Source organism: Sceloporus occidentalis, unplaced genomic scaffold (genome assembly GCF_023333645.1).
Source record: "Sceloporus occidentalis isolate IW3139 unplaced genomic scaffold, rSceOcc1.0.p SCAF_2, whole genome shotgun sequence".
NCBI lineage: Eukaryota > Metazoa > Chordata > Lepidosauria > Squamata > Phrynosomatidae > Sceloporus > Sceloporus occidentalis.
The window spans coordinates 239,526,430-239,543,260 of NW_028316982.1; the positions used below are offsets into that span (position 1 = coordinate 239,526,430).

The 16,831-nt window shown below is 40.9% G+C and overlaps 1 protein-coding gene across 1 annotated transcript in view; it reads right to left on the minus strand.

Moving 5' to 3' along the window:
• ARHGAP31 (Rho GTPase activating protein 31) overlaps positions 1-14,468 on the minus strand; it is a 126,693-nt gene extending 112,225 nt beyond the window's left edge. Inside the window, exon 1 of the mRNA XM_089512485.1 lies at positions 14,361-14,468. Coding sequence (XP_089368611.1) covers positions 14,361-14,460 — 100 coding nt within the window. The 5' untranslated portion in view covers positions 14,461-14,468. The remainder of the gene's footprint in view (positions 1-14,360) is intronic.
• Positions 14,469-16,831: the final 2,363 nt, after the last annotated feature.

Sequence of the window (16,831 nt, forward strand, 5' to 3'; positions counted from 1 at the left end):
TTTCTTGGCAAGACTTGGTTCAGAGAAAGGGTTGCCAATACTTTCCTCTAAGTCTGAAAGAGTGTGTCTTGTCCAAGATCAACCAGTGAGATTCCATGGCTGAGAAGGAATTCAAACCCTGATCTCCCAGAATCCTAGTCCAACACTCAGACCACTACTCCATGCTGGCTCACACACACACTATGGATTAATTATGCACATTCAGTCCCTTTGAAGCAAAAAGGAAGGAGGAGGGTAAGCCATGCCTGGAAGTTTAGGGGCTGTATAGGCCAGCATCAAAGGCCAGCATGGGGGCGGAGTGGGGGAGTGGCATCTGCATGAAGCATGCCCTGACTCCACCTCCATGCCAGCATGACACCACGTGCCCCACCACACAGCAGGTGGCATCAAGGCACTTCCCTGGCACTGTGTCCAGATGACCCAGCACCAAAGGAGCACAGAAAAGCCGCAGTGCTGGCGGCTATGGCTGCTTTTTGTATCTCCTTTTTGTGCTGTGGAAAGGCTAGATCAGGGCCATGGCATGCGGTTGCTGCTGCCCTGATCTGGTGAAGAAAAAGGCGGCTGCAGGCCCTGAGCTCCTGAGAATTATCTGTTCTATAAATTCTTGGATTGTACCATCCATTTCACTTGTAAGCTGGTGATAGACCTGCACGGAAAGAAAATCAGAAGGAGAGGAAATATGAAGAAAACATAGACAGGAAGGCTGTGTTTTGTTTTCATCTGTGTACCACACCTCCCAAGCATGGTTAACTAATTAAGACTTTGTTAGAAGCTTCATTCAACACTTGAAGGATTTTCCCCCCAACCTTTTTCAAAAGGGGGCATTTTATTTATTTATTTATTTTTAATAATTTTTATTATTATATAAACATACCAGATGCAAATCACATATTCCAAACAAAAAAGACAAGATGCACAAAAACAATACAGTCTTGTACAAAAAACATAAAAAACACAATTGTATCTAATTTTCATTTATATTCTAACAAAAGACTTCCTCAAAGTTTTGTATTTAGGTCACCTCTTTAACATACTTCATAAGTTTTCTACATATTAAATCTTAAATCTTATTTCTTCTTGGCTCTAATCATAAGCCCTTTCCTATAAATCATATACTCTTTTGGTTTCTTTTTAATCCAAGTCCAATTCTTTGAATTTTTTTTAAACATTCCCATTCTTTCTCTCTTTCTTCCAGTTTCATGTCATTCATACGCGCTGTAAGTATGTCCATTTCCATTGCCTCTGTTAGATTTTCTAGCCATTCCTCTATAGCAGGATTCATTCGTGATCTCCAATATCTAGCAAAAGTAATTCTAGCTATTGTAATCATATATAATATTAGTCTTCTAAATTTTTTTCCATTTTTTTCTCTAATATACCCGTCATGTTCAAAAGAAACAACAAAGGGTTTAAAGGTATACCAATATCTAATATTCTGTATTTTTCCCCAATAATTTTTGGTCTTTTCACATTCCCACCATAAATGATAAAGAGTACCTCTTTTTTTTCCACATTTCCAACACATACCATTCCCAACTTTGTACATTTTATTTAATCTATTTGGAGATAAGTACCATCGGTGTAGGATTTTGATATAATTTTCTTTATAGTTCTGACAAAGAGTGAAGGAATGTGAATCTCGCCATCATTTTTCCCATAAGTCCATTTCAATTGTTTCGCCTATATCCTGTGACCACTTTATCATACTATGTTTTACTGTTTCAGATTCCAGCTCTCTTTGTTTTAATATTCCGTAATATTTGGATATATGACCTTTTTCCCATCGAATATAATGTTATCAATTTCGTTCTTTTCAATTGTTAATTCATGTTCTTTTTTGTCAATTCTAAATTTTTCCATTAGTTGTCTTTGCAATAGCCAATTCCTGTTAGTCAATTTTTCTATTTCATCATTAGATTTCATTACTAGTTTTCCTTTTTCGTCTTTTAATAAATCTTTATATGTTAACCAACATTGATCTTTTTGTTTAGTTCTTTTATAGAACGCCTCTTGAACTAAGATCCATAATGGCCATTGATTATAGAACATTTTTTTTTATTTTTAACCAGATCCTACATAATGAGTTTCTTATAAAATGATGGGAAAAATCAGAATTAGCATTAAGTTTTCCATACCATAAGAAAGCGTGATACCCAAATCTCATTTTCGTACTCTCTAGTTCTAACAATTCCTCATTTCTCAGAAAGACCCATTCTTCTAACCATTGGAGGCATGCTGCATAGTAATACAGTTTCAAGTTTGGTAAATTACAACCTCCTTTCCTTTTATCTTCTGTTAACAGCTTCCACCCAATCCTCGCTTTCTTTCCCTGCCAAATAAAGTTGGTAAGGATTTTTTGCCAACTTTCAAAATATTTTTCTTTACACAGGATGGGTAGGTTTTGAAATAAGAAAATGAGTCTTGGCAACACGTTCATCTTCAGGATTTCCATTCTTCCCAACAGAGAAAGATTCATTTTTGACCATTGTAACATATCCCTCTTGATCTCATTCCATACTTTTTCATAGTTGTTAGAGTAAAGATCTATATTTCTTTTTGTGAGATATACACCCAAATATTTAGCTTTTTTAACCACTTTAAATCCTGAGATATTACTTAGTTCTTTCTCTTCCGTTTCTGACATATTTTTAGTTATAATTGCTGTTTTATTTACATTAATTTTGAAGCCTGCCAATTCGCCATATTTGTTTATCCTCTTTATTAGTTGTAACATCTATTTTTTTGGGTCTTCTAAGAATATGATCAGGTCATCGGCAAATGCTTTAAGTTTAACATTAAAAAAAGGGGGGGGCATTTTAAAATGAGGTCAGGATAGTAGGTTCCTGCCTACACAGAGGCCAGACAATCAGTTCTGTGCACAATCCTGTTCTGAAAAGCAGAGTATAATATATGCAAGACAAAAGGGACAATCAGTCAGCCCTCAACAAACCTGGATTCCCTTGAAATAGAGCAGGGCAAAAGCACACACATATACACCAAGGTTGATCCTCAACAGAAGGTTATTATGTGTGATGCAGCTGTGTACCACTCTTGCTCATGCACTCACCACTGAATTTATGTCTGTCTTCTCCCTACAGCAAGACATCAAAGCACACACATACACATATATCCAGAGAAAACACAAGTAATAAATGTGCCTGCAAACATAGGCATAAGCTTAGCAAAGGGAAAAAACCAACATGATACTGACAACTCAAATTCACATCTGGTTAGCAGGCTTAGCATTTGGCTCAAACAAAGCTCCTCCTCAAATTGAACTGCAGATTCCACATAAAGTTCAGCAGGCAAAAGAACAAAAGTACAAACTATGTGGCAAAGAACATGAAAATCTGGTTTATTTCTCAAATGTTCATAATGCTTAGATGTTATGATTTCCTGTGGGGTGGGAGGTCCACAGGCAAACAGCTGGAGGATTGAGAAAATTCCTATATTCCTGATGGCACTATGGGAGACTATCTTCACATACATAAAAAGAAAGTTAGAATAATTTCACTACACAGTCATACAGAAAGCATAAGAAGAAATCCTCTACCAAATTAGACCACAAGTGCATCTAATTCTGCATTGTATACATCAGCCTTCCCCAGTCATGCTTGGTTGTACTCCAATAGATCAAGAGGACCCCATGGTTGGAAAAGCTAGCAAGTCACTCTTCTGTGTTTCAGTCAATGATTATCAACCCTACCTTGGGAGCTAAAATGGACGGCTCCAGCCCACCCTTTTGGGGTGATCAGTTGAGCCCCCAAATAAAATTTCTGTCCTGCGCCGCCCCCTTTCCCCCCCCCCCCCATTGACACTTCAGTTGAGCATTTAGAAATAAAGTTTAATCATGCAAAGAAAGGGGACAGGAAAAATTAATAAGAGAATGCAAACAGATGAAACAGATTCATTTTAGGTGTGAATGATTTTCTTGCACTGCTAGAAATTCAAGGACAGGAGGGAAATTTTGCTAGGAAGAACAGAATTCTTCTTCTGAGGAAAGAAAGCCTTATCCCCTTTCCCTGTAGCTACCATGTGCTAGGGATTGAATGTGGGACTTTCTGCATGCAAAACAAATGCTCTAACACTGAGCCATATTTCCTTTCTCCACATAGAGAAAGGGAAAAAACCAACACATATAGTTACCATAAATTTGGTGGTTACATTACTGACACAAATCTTCTTGGCATAAATCTATACAGTTCAAAATTATACCAAAAGGTATGTTGTAATCTCTGCCATGTGTCTGCTTGTGCGCACACATGTGCCTGTGGTTAGAACACTCTTCTTCATATAAAACAGTAGTGTTTCTACTGCCAACATTTCTTTCATTTGGTTCCATCAAAACCTGGATAAAACACCTTACAAATAATGGCATTACCTGTAACATGTTACTTGGGGGAGGGAGGTAATGAGGGCATAATAATGCTTAATTTTCATCACTGCCAAGAGTAATTTTTTTAAAAAATCACAAAATCAATTTAGACACAAGGAGTTGCTAGTGTGTTACCAGTACATTACTCATATAGCAACATGTAACTAGCAACAGCTAACAAGATTCTTTCAAGCACTAACACACTGGCTTTAAAAAGTAATGCCTTAAGTTTGAAAAATATTGGACTTGTTATTTTTAAACATTTTAATCCTGATTAAACTATTATGCAAAATGTTGCAAAAGTAAATATCAAATAAATAAAAGTACAGTGAAATAAAGTTACAGTGCAGCTTGTAGTGTATTATGAAAAGAGCTCATTTATCTAACAATTACCCTGAAGTGATAAATGGCATTTCCTGTTTTATAAACCAGTATAACCTTGTTACCATATATATTCAGTTTGTAATCCATCAAAGACTCTGGATCTCTTTTGGAAATGCTAATGTCTGGCTGATCCCTCATTTTCTGTTTGTGGCTGTAAATGTGTCTTTCCAGCATACTTCTTCCGCAATGTTTCATTACACTGTCTGAGATTTGTCTCAATTATGTTCCTGTGTTGGATCTCTAAACTGTACAAGACCTATTCCTGTTTGCACAGAGCTTTACTAACTACATTCAGCAAACCTTACACTGAAGTAAATGTACATAGAACAGCAGCCTTGGATGAGTAAATGTGAAACTTCTGAGTAAACATGAATAGGATTGTGGTACATGCCTGTCTATCCAGTCACCATCCAACCACTAAATCCCAAAAGCCTGGCTTAGCATAAATGCATAGAGAGCTAAGTGAGCATTAATTTTGCCTGAATAAGAAATTGTGGGCTTGGCTTTAAATGAACAAGACAACCCAAGAAAAGATAGGGTTTCCAATGTAAGCAGTATAATAAGAAATTCTAATCTTATATGCGTCAGGGATTAACAAACTAAAAATAAAATAAAATGAATGTACTTTCCATCTCTCATGGTTGCAAAATAGCTTGAAAAAGGATCTGCAACCAGAGTTGCAATAGGTCTGAGAAATTTCCTTTTCTCATTTAAAAGAGAAAGAAAGAGGAGCTGTGGGGTTTTCATCATGAGTTGCCCAATTTTAGTAGCTGTTAAGAAACATCTAAAATCATGAGGCAAACCCCTTTGGGAATTCAGGTGGGTTCAAAAGCTTTAAGGAAAAAGAAAGAGTGAAAGCACACATGCCTTGTCTTTTCCTTTTGATGTTTCTGCTGTTATGTACAGTAAAGGAAAGCTGAACATTCTCTGTGGGCAAGATGCATGGGCACCAGATGTATATCTTGAGCTGTCTTGGCATACTGAACAAGAAAAGTGAGAAGTAGACCAAATTCAAGAAATCCACTTGCCAGCTGGGCAGGGGTGAGAAAGCTTTTGATCCTGGCTAGCAAGAATGCTCAAATAGGGAGGCTGCATTATAGCAGTTAAACTGGACTGGCAGGTCAACTTGAAATATGTTTTTGGGAATGGCCCTGTTCTCCAGTCCTGAATAATACCAGCAAGACTGTGGCGTTTATCAGACGGGGTCTCTGCAGCTCAGATCCAGGGCATCTGCTGATCGGGCGATTCGCATTCACGTGATAACAAGAATGTATTTTCATACCTGGTCGCTGTTCTGATGCCCTTCTGAACTGATGGGGAATCGAATCGAAGGAAGTAATGTGATGTGGATTCAGGCTAAGCGGATTGAGTGCAAATTGTATTTCCACACTGGTACATACCATTGGGATTCAATGATTCGAATTGGGACCCTTGCACATGCTCAGTGGAGCCCTGAAGGCATCCTGAACCTTTGCATTTCCGGGGTTAAGAAGGGAATCTGGCTCCACTTTCATGCGAACACTAGCCTCACATGAATGACAGCTGCATCTTTCTTCCTCCCTTCTAGTTTCCCATCCCTGGCAGCCAAATTCAAAGGGTCCTCCGTGTCAGAGCCCCGATCCATTTCAGCCACATCGACATCTATCCCAGTTGTCCCCAAACTGTGCCCTTTAAAGGATCCTGGACTTCAGCTCCCAGAAGCCTCAGCCATGTTGGCCAATAGCCTGGGATTCTGGGAGCTATAACTATATCTGTATATATCTACATCCATCCTCCTGTCATTCAGTTGCCTTCTCTTAGGTTGCATCCACACTGGGGAGATAATCCAATTTAACTCCAGTTTAACTGTCCTGGCTCAGTGCTGTGGAATTCTGGCAACTGTAGTGTCCAGAGACATTGAGCCTTCTCTGCCAGAGAGCTCTGGTGCCTCAGCAAACTAATAACCTATATTATTATTATTATTATTATTATTATTATTATTATTTTAAAACAATAAATTATTATTATTTTAAAAATAAAGTTTTACTATTATGGGAGTTGGAGTTTGTTGTGGGGTCCTTGGCTCAAGGCTATGGAATTCTGGGAGTTCCATCTCTCCCTGCATCCTCATGTTTCATTTCCTTCACATCTATTTCAAAAACATTAGTATACATCCTTAGGATAGATGTACGTGTGGATGAAATGGATGGGGGCTCTGACACGGAGGATCCCTTTGAATTTGGCTGCCAGGTGTGTGTGTGTGTGTGTGTGTGTGTGTGTGTGTGTGTGTGTGATAGATGAGGAGATTGACAGGAGGATAGATGTACATGTGAATGAAATGGATGGGGCTCTGACACGGAAGATCCCTTTGAATTTGGCTGCCAGGGATATATGTGTGTGTGTGTGAGAGAGAGAGAGAGAGAGAGAGGCAGGGAGGGAGAAAGTGCACTGGCCAAAAAGTTGCAGCGAGGAAGGAGAGGGAAGAGAGACAGAGCTCCAATGGAGCCCCGGTTGCCCTGAAAGCGAAAAGGGCCACCGGAAGTACATGGGGCAAATTGCAGCAGGGCGTCATGGGAGATTTGCAACCCAGGGGTCTTGCGATGGTGTTCAGGAGCACAAGCAAATTGGGATTGCACACCAGACCAATTCTCAGTGAGATCGAACAGAGCCCCAATGCGAATCGCGTCAATCCACTTATTTAGCGCACTCGCCAAAACGCGCCAAAATGAGGAGCCAAGAAGGATTCGGTTCGGAAGTCCTGTGGAAGGGGTTCACATTTAAAACTACCAGGTATGAAAATACATTCTCATTATCACATGAATGCAAATCGCCCGGATCTGAGCTGCAGAAGCCCCGGATCTGAGCTGCAAAGACCCCGTCTGATAAATGCCTGTATGTCCTCTTCCTCTTTTTTCTAGGAATACTGCATATTTGACCAATGGGCTGAGTTGGAGCATGGCAACTTCATTTTCAGTTTTGTCCTACTGTAGCTCTCCATTTCTCTTTCTCTTCTTATTCACAGTTGTCCCCTTTCTGTTACATCATCCACATGAGGGTAAGCAGATCCCAAGGCCTTTTCTGTAAGCTTCCTTTTTCCCCCACCTCTGTGTCCATTTCTCACCAGTTCTGTGAATGTGTTGCAAGACATGAATGGATGCATTAAGCGGTACAAGCTCTCATGGATTAAAGGTGCCTGTATACATATTTGCAATTGTATGCAATGGATGGATTTCCCACACTTTTAAAGGTGTGCAGGTTGTCACTCATATTTTTTTATTTTGTCAAATGCGTCACAAGTCCAGAAATAAACATATTTCTGATTTTAAAATGTGACCATTTTCATATTCAGTCTAGCAGAGGTGCAGATGGGGTAAATTTGCAGAAGAAACTTGACAGAGTGAATTTCTCCCAGATTATCTTTTTCCTAGAACTCTGCAGCAGCAACTACAGGATCTTTGAAAACTCATACTCCATCTCTCACCCTGAAATACATATTCCTTCTAAATATCTCCCAATCAACAATCTCCTGTGCTGCTCATTTCAACTGTAGGTAGATTTTTTTCAAGAGCAAGGAAGATTTGCTTTTGTAAATTGATTGACTGACTGGACAGAAGGTAGAAGGCAATTTAAAATCTATTTCTGGTCTGTCAACCATAATAAATAAATGGATGGATGGAATTTCAAATTTCCCTTTTAATGCTTTCGGATTTTCTCCATTCTCCATCTCTACATGCAACTGGCTGCTCTCTCTCATTCCTTCTTTCCACACAAAAAGAAATTGAAAGGGGGGGGGGTCTTTGTTTTGTTCTGTGACGTTTGATTAAGAACAACTTCCACCAACCACACTACAGGGTTGTGAAGGTCAAATGCTTCAAGGAAGGAAGAAAAATCTGGAATAGATTTCTTTGGAAGAAAGAGAGAGTCTCCTGTTCTGCCATTTGCCAAAAAAAGCAGTGTAATGTTTAATGCTCAGCAACAGCCTGGCAGGGGACATGGACTTATGAGGAACAGTGCATGACTAGCACGTCTCCTTATTTCTGGGGGAATCATAAGCTGCCACTTGATGGGATGTCTGTGTCATTGGTATGAATGCACTAATACATAGTTGTCTGTTTTTTCTGCTGGTACATGTTGCTAGGTATATTTTGAGCACACATTTCCCAGTTTACATGTGAGAAATCTTAATACACCACAGATTCACATAAGAGAGAAAGGTTATGAAGGAAAACAAGGAACAATGAAATGAGATGATGATCTGGGTGTGACCTAAACTGTGGAGAATAACACTGTTACTATAAAAGGCTCAAAGGGCACATGCAGAAGATACAGGCAACACAGATAGCTTTGTAAGGGATGAACAACACCATTCATATGTGTGTGTGTTATTCAACTGTCCTGAAGGCTTCCACAAGTTTGTTAATCTTGCTTTTCCTTTTATCTGCTGACCACTGGACCAGCCCCTTGTTTGTATTTTGTTTTGCTCATCATTTGGGTTTGGTTTCATCTGTGCTGGCCACAGAAAGGTCAAGCAATTCCTTCAAGAAACGGCAAAAAGAACATTTCTGATCTTTTAGTGGCAAACGCACAAGAGGATGGGCTGACATTTCAGATGAAAATAAGCAGTTCTGGGAGAACAGTTCCCTCCTCTTTTTCCCTCTTTACATAAGCCAAGGGTGATTGCTAAGAGATGACCCTGAGGAAGAAAGCTGCTCAGAGCTGCCAAACCACTTCCTGTGACTACATCTAGCGGCCCTCTGTAAGTCGAGAGCAGGAACCTCAGATCATCATACAAGGCAATCCCTCTGCCAGATGCAAAGACAGCTGAACAAAAACATTGTGATCTGATTGTGTCTCTCCATGTGCACAAATAAAGTGAATATACACATATGAGTGGGGCATCCACTACCATATTCCTCTCCAAACTGCCAAACTGGCTGCTGTGCTGATTAGTGATGAGAAGAATGTTGGCAGATGTGCAGCTGATCCGTCACTAGCAACTGGGAAAAGCTGGACACTTAGAAGCTGGGGGAAGAGGGAACAGAAGTATAAAACCTGAGGGGAGAAAGCAGTCAGAGTGTAGGATTTGGCCCAGTCTTGGAAGACTGCCACAGAAGGCAAGAGCAGAGGAATAAGGAAGACCCTATAACCCACACAGCATATAAAGGCTTTCCAAAAGAAAGAGGGAGAAGATAAAGGAAACTTCAAAAGGTTTTGCCCCATAATTTGGTCACTAATCTCATGAGACAGTGAACCTAGCTCCTTCACTATCCAGAGCAGTTCTAAAGAACTAGGAGAGATTCATCTCTGTACTAGAAGAGGTTTAGTACAATAACAACCAAAATCTACAAAACAGCAATACTTTTATTGAGCAAATCAAAATCCACGAGATTCATGATGCAAGCTCCACTGGCTTCTTCATCAGGCAAAAGTATTAAAAATCATACAGGAGAAAGAAAATGACAATGTTAGAGTCACAGGCCTGCTGTCATATTTTTCATTCTTCTGTATGATTTTTAACAGCTTTTTCTGATGAAGAAGCCAGCATCATGTACTTTATGAATTTTGGTTGGCCCAATAAAAGTATCACTGTTTTGTGAATTTTAGATGTTATTGCACTTTGCTGTATGGCCAACATAGCTAATCCTGGATATGTTTTCTAGAAGGGGTTTGTCTGACACACCTGTAAAGACTCTGCTGTCAGTCAGAAGTTGAGGTGGAAAAGCTAGAAGCCCCCTGCCCTGCTAATTGAGCTTTGGAAAGTAATCACAGGACCAATACAAATGGGCATGAAGCGCTGTGCTGGCACGGATTTTAGGGTTAGGGACCATGCACCAACCACACGGTCCCTAACACTAACATGGCGCCATAACAATGGCGGTGCCCCATGTAGACAGGCACTGCCAATGTTATGAAAGTGCCACATGGCGTCCACACGTCACCATGCGAGTGGTGCACTCATTATGTCGGCCCTGCGGTGCAAAAAGAACCCATTTTTCTGGGTTCTTTTTCCTCCATAGGGAAGCAGTGCGATTTGGCAGCTGCAGATTGACTCTGGAGGAAATTAGTCTGCCAGCAGGCACTCTTTTCAGGCGGTCTGTCCTGCGCCATAGCCAGAATCTACACAGGTGCATGTGGCTTTGACCACACTGGGCTTGGCTGTGCTGAAACTGAAGAACGGAGCCTGATCCTGCCCAGATTTAACCTCCTTCAGATGGCTGATCCTGGTATAACATAAAGGCTGCTAGTCCAGCTGGGGAGAGCTTGGAAGACCTAAACACTATTCTGACCAGGTGAATGAATGAAGGGTGGGAAGGCTGGATTTTGAAATGGGTACTGATCTGTGGAAAATAAACATCTCTGAAGTAGAATTTGTGTGCCCCGTTGGTATACCATGAAGAGAGGGGATTAAGATATCCCATTCCCCATGACAGGAGAGGAAAACATTTAATAAATGCCTCATAGTGCATTTGAGGCTGGTGGAATGTATTCTGTAGTCCCACATCTGAAAGTTTTACTCTAAAGAAGAAATGAAAATATTCTGTTTAACACTGAAGAAAATAAGTTATCAAAGGAAAACCTTCTTAGGTCGTTATCACATGACGAAAACTTCCAGTCTATTCCAAAGTCATCCTGGAGTCAATCATGGGTATTCACATTAATGCGCAAGAGATTATCACACGCAATTGCTGTCAATGCAGAATCGTTCCAAGCCCTCTCCAAAGTGAACCCGGAATAGCTAAATTTGATGAACTACGGAATTCACAAATCCTACTCCCAGGCTGAATCGCATTCAGTTCGAAGTTGTGATGGTGTGGAATGCATGTTTGCTTCGGTCCTGGTATTCCCCCCCAACCTGGAAAGCTACTACAATTCCCATGAAGCTTCGCTGCAATCTTGCTTCTATTTTGCTTCCAGTAGTCCTTCCACTTCTAGTGCTGGTGGGGGGTGGGAAGCAGATGTTTCTGATGGTATGGGTGGAAAGCTAGTGGAAAATGCATATGTGCTCATTTTAACGTGAACAGAGCAGTGTATGGTTTGTGCCTCCTGCCCCCCCCCCCCCAAGATCTGAAAATGGGGGTTTTCCTTTGGGTAGTCATATTCTGATCGCCCTGGAAGTGTTGCCCAGTCAATGTGATGGGGAGGAAGGTGTCTTATTTTGCCAACACATGTCATGTTTGCGATATCTATCTATCTATCTATCTATCTATCTATCTAGGAGCGATGTATGCATTTGAACATGCGTACGCATGCACATACACACATATATACGTGCACATATGCATATGCTTCTGTTTCTTTGGCTGCATTGAGTCAAAACCATATCTACACAACTGATAATTCACCAAACCAAATGTATCCTGCCCAAATGTGTATATTGGCCCATCAGGAGCTCAGTAACCTATATTTGTCATAGCTCAAAAAGCATAAAGAAGGTACTAAGATTTTTGTATATGCCCATTTCTTGTTGTGTGCCTTCAAGTCATTTCCAACTTATGGTGACCTTAAGATGAACCTACTACAGATTTTTCTTGTCAGAGGAGGTTTACATTTGCCTTCCTCTGGGGCTGAGACAATGTCACTTGTCCAAGGCCACCCAGTGGGTTTTCTTGGTCAACCCTGATTTCCAAGTGCTGCAGGCTATATTTCAAAGGAGGGAGCTGGCAAAACCACCTTTGGGTATTCCTTGGCTAAGAAAATCTTATGAAATTCATGAGGTTGCCATAAGTTGACAGGTGACATGAAGACACATACACACACAATCCAGAGTTATAGTCCAACACTCAAACCTCTACACTATACTGGCTCTCTGCATGTCCCCATGCTAGGAGGGAAATTGTGGATGTTGCACTCTGACAAAGCAAGTCTTCCAAGGTCTTTGTTTGCTGCCTGTCTAGGATTGCAGAAATGGAGATAAGAGAATAGTCTAGAACCATTGATAAAATTCTTGCATGGGGAAGCTGCCATCTATTGACTTGGACAAACATTTTAACTCTATACTAGCTATACTATCTACATTGACTGGTAGCATAATTAGGATGCCACAAGTGAAAAGGCCCCAACCCACATCCCAGACAACCAAATCTCCAACCCCAGGAGCATTCAAAGTAATGTTTTGGCCAAGTAATGTGGTGGGAAGACAAGCTCATATATATCCTTATTTAACATGGCTGTGAGGCTGTGTTTGCCTCCATGGTCATGGAGGTCTGATCATGAATGTTCTTGCAGTTCAACACTGAGATCTCTTTATCCTCAATGCACTGGGCCAACAGTGTTGCTGTGGTCAGCCAAATGGGGAAAAAGTGCTACATCCCTCCACTCCAGCCATGCTTTTCCATAGATGCTATGCACATCTGTCAAATGAATTAAGTTCTGTATTGCAAACTGATGTGGGAAAACATGTTCCATGTTTGTTTGGTTTTTTACTGGAAGTATGTGAATGCATAAGAGAAAGAACATAAGAACAACATGATGTACTTTGGCAGCTCATGTCACTCTGTAACAGCAACATCTTATGCAGCAACATTTATATGAGTACATTTCCTTTCTGAGGCATTCCTTCCACAGAAATTGTAATGACTGTCCCCGCCATTATTAAATAAACTCTGAAATAATATTGTTAAAGGAGCCCTTGCCCTGGAAAGTCTGCATTTTTTTTAAGCAGCCACATAAATCTAAACTTGGAATGTCATGTAGATGCAGAGGAGGAACAAAATCCTTTAACATTTCTCATTAAATGTACAGTTTCTAAGAACAAAAATCAGGGGAGGGGGATTGTACCCTTTCAGACATGTCAACAATATGCCTTGTCACCCACTTCTAAGAAAGATATTTTGCTTCATCTCTGACCATCCACTTCAAAACCAAATTGATATTGCCACCTCCCACAGTCTGACACATCATATGCTCATCTGAGAAAAAATGACTATAGGGAAGAAAGAGGTAGGAGTTGCTAGTAAGAAATACAGGAAATTCTGTCAATTGCTCCCCCCACAACCTACCATTTTCCTACATCTTTGTCTTTCAAATAAGAACATTATGGGAACCTTACATAATAAGAACATTACAGGAACCTCGGAGCAGAAGTTACAAAAATTACTTTCTTGGACTACACTCCCTGAATCCTTCAGCTGGCTACAAGATTCTAGGACCTGTGGCTTAAAACAATAACTTTTCTGAGCTCTCCTTAAGAGCTCTTGCTGCCTTCTACTTGCAGTCCATCTTCTGAGCACATTTGCCTCCTCAGTTCACTGATTTCAACGGAGGTTCATGTTGCTGGACATCTTGAGGAAAAGAAATGCAAGACCTGGAAGGGCCACACCTGGAGCGGCAATCTTGAAACCTCCTTATTCCCCTTGCCCCAGTTTGAGGGTGTCAAAAGTATTCCCTTACTCTCTCAGGATCAAACTTATATCCTGGGGGTAAAGAGATCATCTTTCTCTCTTTGCCACACAGCAAAGCATTTCTTGCTGTTAGAAGCAAAAGCAACAAGCACTATTCAGCTCAGCTAAAGTAATTTAGTGTTTTACAGCGGTAAACCATGAATCTACCTCACTTCTTGGCAGTGGCCACAATAAACGTCATCTCTAGACCTACAAAGAAATAAAAAGGCTATTGTTATTACCATCTTGTCCAGAGCTCTCCAGATATTCTGTCAGATCGCAGCCGAAGATGTTAGTGGCTCCTTTCCTCTTGAGTTTCGGCTTTCCTCCCTTGTTCTTCATGAGTTAGTTCCAAAAAGAGGTCTGCCCCCTCCTTCCTTTCCCCCCACCCCCCTTAGTTTGCACCAGACAAGTGCAAAGCTCCCCCCTTGTCCCTCAGACCTTCGTTGCCTGTCTCCTGTTCCCAGTCAGCGACATTGAAAGTCCAGAAGAACTTCCAGCTGGATGTATCCACATTAATCCTCTCCAGATGTTAAGCTGCTGTGGCTGATGCTGCTGTTGCAGAAGGGGGAGGCTGAGACAATGCAGAGAGCTCCAGTAGGCAGCAGCAGAGAGATCATAGCCCAAGTTCAGAAGGGTTTGCTTAAGAGGGAGGTGGCTGGTGGTAAACCAGTGTCTTCAGTGAAACTGGCAACAGAGGGCAGATGTTAGCTGGGGGGGGGGGTCCTCCCTTCTTACAGTTGGTCCCAGGAACCTTCAGAGTGAAATCAAGCTGGCAAGGAGAGTCAAGCAAAGTTGGATATTGCTGGGTCAGCCAGAGAGTACAGATAAGACACGCCGAATCTTTTCTTCCACAAGCTTGTAAAAAGAGAAGGAAAGAAAAAAGAAGGGGAAAAAAACCCAAGTGATGGAAAGAGAGAACCAGACGAGTCTATGAATCACTCATTTGTCAACTCCTCTTTTGGTGTATCCACCAAACAATGTTAGGAGAACAAGGAGTGAGTTTTGTACATTAATGCACTCTCTTGTGCTCTCCCCTTTCCCCTGTTTTTTAACAAATCCTGGGATTATCCAGCTCAGGAAATGCTGGAAGGAAGTTAGCTGGGGAGGGGGTGGAGGATGGACATTTTGGCAGTAAAGTGTGTGCGTGTGTGTGTTAGAGAAATAAGAGTGGGGGAGAGGCAAAGAGAAGTGTTTCAGAACCAGGGGAAGGGAGGGAGGGGGATGTCCTGCCAGCTAAAAGATAACGGGACAGCCTGAAAGGAAATCATTTCACTGAGTAGGGGCCCGCAGCAGTTCACAGCTCTGATTTTTTTCCTTTTCCACAAATGGTCAGCTCTGAAAAAAGGTCCAGGGAGGGGCTGGAGGAGGAGGAAGGCGCATAACTGGTTTCAATAAATGCCCAACTCTGTTTATTGATTCATTTCCCAGAACACCTCTCAACCCAAACACATCTTTCTTTATACTTTGGACAGAGTGTTCCTTTCTCATCCATAAGTGGAGAGAGGAAGCATGCAAGGAAGGGTTGTGAAGGGAAAATGGAAAAAAAGCAAGATGATACCACAGCCCAGTGCCCAAACAAACACACACATACTAACATGCATGTCATTCCTTCAGACCAGAAACTGATGTATTGAGTCCTTCATTTGAACTCTGGAATCAGCTTACAGTCTACCCCTCCTCAGCCTGGCTACAGAATAACAGTAATCAGTTTGCAAAAAGAAATCCACCCATCTCTAGGATGTATAAAAATAACTGCACAACTTTGTCTTCTATTTTATGGAAGGCTGCTGAAGCCATTGACCTGGGTTGGGCTGAATTTCATATTGGTGCAAGCAGTGAAAGGAAAGGAAGCATTCTACTTTACAGAGTAGACCCACTGAAACCCTTATTTAATGGTGAGTCAAAATGTAGGAAAATCTTAGGCTAGTTGGGATTAATAATAGGGTTCAGGCCTTTCTCTTGCATCCTTCGTTAAAAATTAACATCATGGCAGTTTACAAATCAACAAAACCACCAATTATCAAAATACTACTGTAAAAATAGTAAGAAAAACTGAAATATGCAGACAACATACTATTCTGATTCATTTGCCAGTTCTGATTCTTATTTCCTTTCCATGTCAATCATATCCCTAAAATGAGATAATATGGATGTGAGGCACTTTACAAATTAAAAGTATTAACATTTTATTATTAATGTTCAGCAACTGAACTGTGGCTTTTCAACAGCTGACATCACCTTTTACATTGAGAAACCCTGTACTTAACTATATTGCAGAACATGTCTAGGCTCTTTATTTGTTTTGAGCTTAAGGGTTGACCATATTGGCCCTTCACACAAATTCTTTCAGACCTTACGACACACAACGTAACCACTGTGTATGAGATGGCAAAAAAAACATTCTAGTGGCGGAAAACATGTGTACTGTAACCGTTGAGGAGTGAGCTTCAAAAGGGTGAGGCGTCTGATTCAAACAAAGGAGCCTTAAGAAGCAGATAGTTCTTAAAGTTTTTTCAAGAAAATAAAATAACTGGAGACAGACAGTGACTCGCTTTTGTAGGAACAGCAAATCAATCTTCCCCACTCCCCAGCCAGAGATCGAAAGTGAGAGAGAGAGGAGAAAATTGCTGCCTCTTGACAAACTAAGGAATCTCATAACTAATCCAAAATGATGCCCTTGGCTCTAGCTGTATTTTGGTTGGCTCTAACT